Consider the following 9271-nt stretch of genomic DNA (forward strand, 5'->3'; position numbering starts at 1 on the left):
TAATACCGTGTATCGACTTGGACCGTAAAATTGCTCAAATACTGAAAATATCCATCCATCAATAGAAATGCCACTAATAAACAAAAGCTTATTGTTATTTATTCTCTTTACACGTGTTGGAGTTATTTAATTTATTTATTTGAAAGAATAATAAACACATCTATATTAATGACAAATCTTATATATTAATAATTGTAACTATAAAGTATACTAGAAGTAAAAGGGTATTTTTGTTCTTTTGTAATTTATTAACTGAATTTTAGTTATTTAATTATATTATTATTTATTATACTTTTTTTTAAAGTATTTAATTTTACATTTCGATTTTTTTATACAAAAAGAATTGCAAATTTGATAATTAAAGAATTTATATATAAAAAATGATCTTTTTGTATTACATAAAATGATCTTCCTCAATTATGACAAATTTGTTTGTCCGAAATAATTATTTGCTGATTAAAAACTATGTATCAGAACAAACTCCACCAATAATAGACAGAAAAGATAAATAAATAAAATACAATTTCTTAAGAAATTCTGTAAATTCCATTGTGTTTGAATTTGTAGTTTTTATGGTCTTTTTTATTTTATAAAACAATAATTAATTTAAATTGATGTCAATACTATAATAAGTAGATTAATTTTTTATTTAATATAATTATGATATTTTTAGTGTATAAGTGAGGTATACAAAGAGTATTCTTAATATATATATTATAAAGTTTTATAATTAATATTGTTTTAAATATATATTATCAATTGTTTTTTACAAAAAACAAATCCAAAACAGTATCAATTGTATAACAATGAAACATAAAAATATATCATTTGTGTTGTGTTTTTCGACAATAAAAACAATGAAAGTAGTTTTTGTGTTTAAATCATTTAAATATGACTCAACAAAAAATTTTAAACAATTGATGTTGTATTATAATATGAACTTGTATTTTTTCAAATACTATTAAAGTTGTTAGTCAGAATAAATCACAATAATATAAAAATAAACAACTTTCAATTTCAAATACACTAAAACTTTTAATAATTAGATTAAACGGTATCATAGAAGCCCTCAACTGTGGTAATATAAACTGTTTTTCAAAAGTCGGTACTGAGGTGTCCCGATTTTTTGCATTTATTTTGTTTATTATTTTTGGGAATCGTTTTTTTGTAATAAAAATCACTTATTTTTTCCAAGTAAAAAAGAGAAAAACAGTCTTCAAAAAATATTTTTTTACTTGAAGAATTTTTAAGCATTAAAAAAATCCATATAAAATTTGAAATAACGGGATTTTTGTTTCTAATAAACATGTGAATTGTCCCAAAAGTGCATTTTAGTACAAAAGCAAATAAACTTAATGTCAATTTTTTTCATTATTAAACATTTTAATAATTAATAAAATATTTACAAAACAAGAGCTGGGTTCGAAGATTAGTATGCTTAATAGTGTTGTCACAATAACAATAAAAATTACAAAATGATTTGATAACTTATCTTTGTTGGTTTTTATAAAGTCGACATTCTCTTTGAGCATTTAGTGAGAACATCATTTTTAAAATATTCCATAACAGAACAATATTGTTCTATCATTTTATCGTCTTTTCTTGTGTTGTTCTTTGACTTGGTCTGTCAAAATTATCAAACATTTGCTGTAATTTATTTTTTGGTGTTTTTGGAACTCTTTATTTCATTATTTTTTATTCAGAATAGAAAACCACAGTTTGTTTTAAATTTCAATTAAATTTTAACGAGAGTAATATTCATTTAAAACTCGACACAAACAACAACATCCCGATTTATTTAAACGTTAATTGTTGTGCTTTTAGGCCAACAATACTGTGTATATGTTGCGAAGTATCGAGTTTAGGTCAAATCAAATAACGGGATCGGGTTTTTTGGAAAAGGCTGGCTAATATTCCAACATTTTCCCGAATTTGTACGAAAATAATTGAACAGGATTGGTATTTTTTTCAAAATAAAGTCGGTACTTTCGTTTTTTTGTTTTTTATTTTTTTAGGAAAAAACGAAAATAAAAAACGGGACTTTAGGAAGTTTTAAAAATATGACAGTACCGACTTTTGAAAAACAGTTTAATTATTTTTCCTTTCCCCTTAATAAGTGTTTTTAATTTTGATTAATTCAAACTTCTCTTAATGATGGGGATTTTCTTAATGGGGGACCCACTATTAGTAAGTCAGATAATATATTGACTATTATCCGATGTTCAAGTGCATTGAAATTTATTTATGAATACAATTAGAAATATTTGTATTAATTTATTCATTTTTTATGAAAAAAATCATTACAACATATTTATTCAAACCAAATAATTAAATTCTCAATAAAATATTAATTAAACTATATGTTTTACAATTTATTATTAAAAAGGAAACAGAATAAACAAAAACGACGTTAATCAATCATGGTTGTGTTTTTCTGTTTCAATTTAAATTTTAAATCTTAAACAATTTACTTAGCTCAATTATTCATTTTAATTATTTCATTTTAAATAACATAATATGTTTTTCAAAAGTAAGTACCAAACGTATTTTTCACATGTTTTATTGTTATTAATCCCAATTATAATCAATTCAGTTTACATTGTTTTTATTCTAAAATTTTGATTTTTATTTTTCAAAAACAAATTTGTTTTATTTTTTGATATAAACTAAGAAAAACGAAAAAAAATACATTAAAATATTAAATAATTTGCTTGATGAATGATTGTTTTAGCCAAGAAAAAACATTGATTTTTGAATATAAAAATGTTTGTAAATATTATTTCAAAACCCAGATTTATCAAATATATTTTTAACATTATAAAAAACGTTGAAATTATAAACCTAAAAAGTGAATTGCTTGACATTTCAACGTTTTTTTTCTGAAAGAAACAACCAAAAATAACATTATGTTAAAACAACTTCGATGTGTAGCGTGCAACAATGGGAGTGGTCTTTTCACACTTTTCGAAGAATCATATATAACCACTAGTAAATATACCATTATGATATTTTTTTGTAATGAAAAGACTTGATAACAACTTTGTAAATATGTTGGATTTGTTCTAATTTTTCTTTGAATTTCTGATAATTTAATTGATTTATTAAAGTGTCTTTGTTTTGAAGGTCGAAAGTATGTACTGTTTTTTCTTTTTAGAAACGAAAACATTTTGTGAAAACAACGAAAAAAATTGAAAAAAAGGGAATTAAACTATAATATGTATCCTTTAAAAATTGTTTTAGTACCGACTTTTGATAAACATTTTATTAACACAAATTGATATACAGTATGACAAATTTGACTTAAAGGACAAGTTTGGATTAGATGGTACACGATCTAGTTAAATTCATTGATAATAAAAAAATAACTAATCAATGACTTTTTCTATTAATAATTATTATTTGTAGTAAATCATATTTACTATTATTATTAATATTTAAACTATTTATCAAACCTACTTAAAGCAAACTTGTTTTTTAAGTCAAACTTGTCTAACCGTCTGAAGGAGTTATATTACTTCGAAACCCAATTTGTTGAGATATTATTTATCAAAGAGTTCAATATAACATAATACATTTATATTATTTCATCAATGTTTTAAAGCAAATTAATCAAATTTATTATTCTTCATATTAAACAAATTTGCCATAAAATGATATTATTTTTTGTTGGTTCACATTTTTCTTAAAATAAACCAAACTTTCAAAAACATGTTATAAATTAAACATAACCCTGGAATATCCCGTTATTTTCCTTAACAACAATTTCAATTATACAAAATCATAACAAACCTAAACGTAATTAGAGAATCTTAGCAATATATAGATAGTAATTTGAGAACTGAAAAAAGACAAAATGCAATCAAACCTATTTTCGTCCTCTTTTAAGATTGAAAGGTATCCCTCTCAACCTTCTCCATTGTTTGTGTCAAAAGTGCAAACAGCCGATAAAGGATTAAAAAATCCATGTCGACCCAATCTCTCTCAAAGCGAAATACAAACAAAAATTAAAAAACAAAAAATACAAAAAACGAGACAATCCAAAACAGCTAAAAATACCGAGAAATTGGGGAGGAAATATTATTTAAGAAAAAATACGGATAAAGTAGCTTCTTCTTTAATTTCACAACCCGAAGACGCGCTCTCTGAGACTGAAATTGATGAGACCGTCTTCTTAAAAACAAACGAAAAATTTACGAACTTAAAAATAGAAAACGAACACCTTCCGACCACAGAAAGTCAAACGGAACAAATCATAAAAACAGAAAAAGAAGAAAAAGAAAAAAGTAGAATGTTTCTTTCAGACAAAATTGGAATGCTTTATAATCAAATAAGAAGTCGTGATATCAATAATGGGTTGACTACTTACTTTGAAACACAAAAGAAGTCCGGGTGGACGATAATCGATTTGATGATATTTAAAGTGGTCGGTCAAAATGGGATTTGCGGCATCGAAGAGTTGGTTGGTGACGATAAAATCAAATACTTCTTTTACACAAATGGCATCACCAAAGAGAATGAAATTCGGTGGACGTTGTATGGCAGAGTTGAATATCTTCGAAATGTTATTGACAATGTGTTGCAATAGATTATACAATAAAAATGACTTATTTTAATTTTCGTTGGAATTGGTTAGAAATTTAAATGATATTTATTAATAAGTGATTAATATATATGTAAAGTTTGATGTCATTCAATAATAATAATAAAATGTAGGTATCAACATTTATACAGATATGTCATATATTTCATCAAAATTTTAAGTATAAATATTACGATATTATCTCAAACAATTAAAATATAAAGTGATTTATAACTGAAAGAATATCGATATCAATGCAAAATTTAAAAGAAAATTTCAAATTTATTGTTGTTTAAAATATGATCATAATATGTTACTCCTTTTTAGAACAAAAAAACGATTTGAATAATATTTAGTTGAATTTGTTGAAGGAGTTGGTTAACAATGATTATCCAAAATTTTTGTTTTTAAATATAAAATATTATTTTTTGTTTTAACTAATTGTAAGACGACTTGGGGTTTTGAAAATTATAAAGGTTTGGTATTGGTATTTTATCAATTTAAGTTAAGTATTCATTAAAAAAAGTTATTCAAAGTTTCAATAAATGAGTGATATTGTCGCTCTTAAAGTCGCAAATAAACAGATTTATTAAATGGATAGTGTAAAATATACACAATTAAAATTAAAATAATATAACACCTTTAAAATGATTAAATTAAAATTTTATTGAATCTAAACAAAATGATATTTTTCATCTTTACAAAAATAAAAAGAATCAATATTTATTTGTAGTATTTAAGATTAACAATTTATCAATGTCAATCATTAAATTTATTCTTGATTGCTTGAAATATAAATCAGTAAATCCAATTGAAATACATTTTATTTGATAAATAAACACAATATTGTTTATATATAAAATCGTGTTTTAAATTATTTTAATACTGTAAAAAGAGTTTACTTGTTGTTAATCCAGCACAAAAATATATCCATTTGTCGGATTTGAATGAATTTTTTAAAAAGTTCATTTTAATATTTATTTTTTTATAAAAAAATGGTTTTAATTCAACAAAAATTACAAATTCGTAAAAAACATTTAATTGTGTGCGCTAAAAATTGGCCAGTTGTGCTACTAATAAGCAAGTTCGACAATTAAGATAAAGCGCTTTTGACGGTATTTCGAAAAAAACAATACAATGGTTGTTTATTAAAATTAGTAAATACAGTAAAACCTTCCAAGAGCGGTACCCCTGAAGTTAGTTCTTTCAAGAGCGGGCATTTTAGATTAAAACTATAAATAGAGTTCCCTAAAGAGCAGTATTTAAGGTTTGATTGTCAATCATAATAATTAAAAACTGTTTTATCGATTTAATAAAAAAAATAACAATCAATAATTCAATACATTCATTTACTTCTCAAAAACGGTTTTGTCCTTATATTTTTCTTCAAACCACCTGTGGACATACCTCATCTCCTTTTCAAAGTATTTATTATTCATATCGTCGTTCACACCAAGTGCATATGGTTCCGTCTCAATTGCAGTTATTTTCTGCTTAACATTCCAAGTGTGATTATCATTCATCATTAAAAATAGACACTTGTTGTCTTGAAAAACATATTCACCAAGTCCTTTAGACAACACGTAATTCCCAAACATAAACGCCCAATTTGTGCTGTCCCACCTTCTCATTTTCGTATTCCTCTGTTTATAAAATTCGTTATAAAATATCTGTTCGACATCTTTTAATATACTTTTTCTGAACATGTGTGGGGTGTGTGACATGACCACGTTTTTGTAATTTTTATTCTTTTCAAAATACCTGTTGATGAGTTTGTTCGAGTAAAATAAACAGCTCCAAAATTGGTTTCCTTTGAGATTTTTGTTAACATTTGGCACTATCTGTTCCGAGTGTATTATGAGTTTGTCTCCTTTAAAGTAAAAGTCTGGTGGTGTTGGTCGATAGAAGAAAAAGTCGTCTCCAAGAAAGACAAAGCACTCGGACAAGTTTGGGATTTTGAACAAATACGATTCGATTGCTTCTGAATTGAATGTTGGCAGAATTGTGTTATCAATGAGGTCTTTGTGTGGTATCACCTCAAGTGTAATCCCATTTTTAACAATCCTGAAATGCGTCAAATTACCGGGCGACTCAATGAAGTCGGGGACTTGGTCGGCGGTCACTAAAAAGTGGTTTTTGATGTATGGCAAGTACTTTGAGACACTTCTCATTGAATATTTCAAGACTCTTGAATCCCGATATCTGTTGATGTCGATTTTCTTTGCGTATCGATTCAAACTGGAACGCCACTTTGGATCACTGCCATTCACCCATATCCACACAGCATCGATGCGACCATTGCACATCTTTGGAATGTCATACATCTTTTGCATGTCAATTTCAGTCTGATTTAGTGGATATCTATTGCATTGGGAACATTTTGAAAGGGTTTCTTTATACAACTTTTGCTCATCAATTAAATCTTGTTTTCCTTCTGTTTTGAATTTAAAAACATCATCGTTATCGTCATGTTGTTCAAAATGTTTATCAGGATAGTTCTTGTTGTATTCTTTAAGTTGTTGTTCTGTAAAAGTTGGAACAGCATCTTGATTGTCAAAAAACGGATTTTCTCCATTAACAATCGCTTCAACCCCTTCTTTGTTTTTAAATGTTTCTTTTGAAAGATAATAAGTAAAGCTTGACTTTCTGTTCACAAACAAAGGCACGCCAAGTAGACAAAATGACGATATAAAAACAATGAATACCCACAAGTTAAAGTAATACAGTTGGTTAATCATTTGTAAATTCAAAGATTTGTTCCTGAATTTATAAACTGTATTTTTTCGCTTTTTATTCATTGTCTTCTTTTCTTATTTTTATTATTAAAAAATAATAAATATAAATGGAATAACACCCTAATTATGAATCGACTTTTTAAATTTTTTTTAATTTGTTCTATTTATAAAATCAATTTCAATTTTTTAAAATTAAAAAATCTTTTAATTTCATTTATTTTTTGTTATTTGAAGATTTATTTTTTAATATAATTTGTTGTATTGTATTAATATAGATATTATAATACAAATTAATTTATTGTATTATTACATCTGAATAATAATTTAAATTTTTTTTAAATTCCATTCATTCATTCACTCATAAGTCTGTAATTTTCAATGTTGATATAAAAATGATATTAATTTTTTTCACTGCTTTATCCCATTTAATATACACTTAATATATTGAAATAATTAAATGTGTAGTTTTGTTTACCATAAAGGTTAAATATGCCCAGTGATGTTTTTTTCTGTTCGAGGTGGTAATTAGTAATATACATTTTGTTGTAATATAATTATTTACTACTATAAAAACGAGAGAAAAAAGTTAAGAAGATTGAATATATTTTTATTCAGAATATAATTTTAAATTTGTATAGTAAAACTACTATATAATATAAAAACAATAAATAAATTTTAAAAATAAAAACATTATAATTTATTTTTAGGGTTTTTATTTTTATCCAATTTTTCGTTTTTTTGTTGTTATTTTAAATAATAAATAAATAACTACTTTTAATATTTTTTATAAACTGGATATAGTATTTGTATTCTTTTTTTTCTTTGAATGGTTTAAAATTATTTTTTAATATTAACACTCAAAAACGTGTAATACAGTCAAAGGCGTCTATTTGTCGTAATTATAATTGTCGAAGTTGCTTAATTGTCGCACAACTGGCCAATCATTTTGGTGTACGACAATTAAATATTTTGTTCTCGAATTTGTAACTTTTGTTGAATTAAAACCAAATTTTTTATAAAAAATAAATTTCATTATTAAATAGAATTTTCTACAAAATTCACTCATTTACGACAAATAGATATTTTTTTCTGCTGGATTTACGACAAATAGACACCTTTGACTGTAATTGGATACAGATCCCAAAAAAACTGACCGGCAAACTATAAAAATGGTTTCTGAAAACCATTTTATAGTTTTTTTAATAAAAATTTGAAAAAAAAGACAAAAAACAAAAAACTATAATGTACTATAAATTATACTATGCCGGTCGGTTTTTCTGTGCCGGCATGTTTTTCTGGGATCTGTACTTTAATAATTATTTAAGTCATTAGAGTCATTCAAACAACGTTGTCCTTTCTCCAAACGTTGTCCCCTTCGATTTTTTCGATGCATTTTCTTTTTTATTCGAAATAAATTCAAAATAAATTTAAAACCGCCATGCAACAAAATAATTTTTTTGTTTTTTTTATTTTAATTTTTTGTTTATTTTTCAAACTCAATAACAAATCAAAACAAAAAAACAATAAATTTCAAGATCATTGTTATTTTTCTGAACAGAAACGTTTTCAGATAACCATCGCAAAAGGCTGCGTTTGATTAGAAAGAACTTTAAAGGCGAGAATGTGTTACAAAGAACATATATAGAATTGTAAATTGGATAGTAAGACCAAATTTACGTGTTTCAGGTGTGTATAGCATACCATTGTATTGAAGACTGTTGACAACATTTGAGTGTGGTTATGACACCAATTCTATATGTTAGTTGCTTCTTAGCTCCTTGTTATTAAACATCAAATTTCAAACACACAAAGTCTTATGTTTTTTGTGTTCGCTGAACCCATTTAAATTTTTACCCTTGTTATATATATTATTAACGATTGTTAAATTATAGTTTATATAATTTTAATTAACGAGTATAATATATAAAAAATTTCTTTGTATTTTACAATAATTTAC

General features: G+C 24.9%; 1 protein-coding gene across 1 annotated transcript; it reads right to left on the minus strand.

Annotated features, from left to right (window-relative positions):
* Positions 1 to 5928: 5928 nt before the first annotated feature.
* EIN_411830 (capsular polysaccharide phosphotransferase, putative) lies at positions 5929 to 7317 on the minus strand (the record flags this gene model as incomplete). The annotated part of the gene is made up of 1 exon (XM_004262077.1): positions 5929 to 7317. The coding sequence occupies one exon, from the start codon at positions 7315 to 7317 to the stop codon at positions 5929 to 5931; it is 1389 nt and encodes a 462-aa protein (XP_004262125.1).
* Between the last annotated feature and the right edge of the window lie 1954 nt (positions 7318 to 9271).

Source organism: Entamoeba invadens (assembly GCF_000330505.1).
Source record: "Entamoeba invadens IP1 unplaced genomic scaffold scaff_1105074724831, whole genome shotgun sequence".
In the NCBI taxonomy this organism is placed as follows: Eukaryota; Evosea; order Mastigamoebida; family Endamoebidae; genus Entamoeba; species Entamoeba invadens.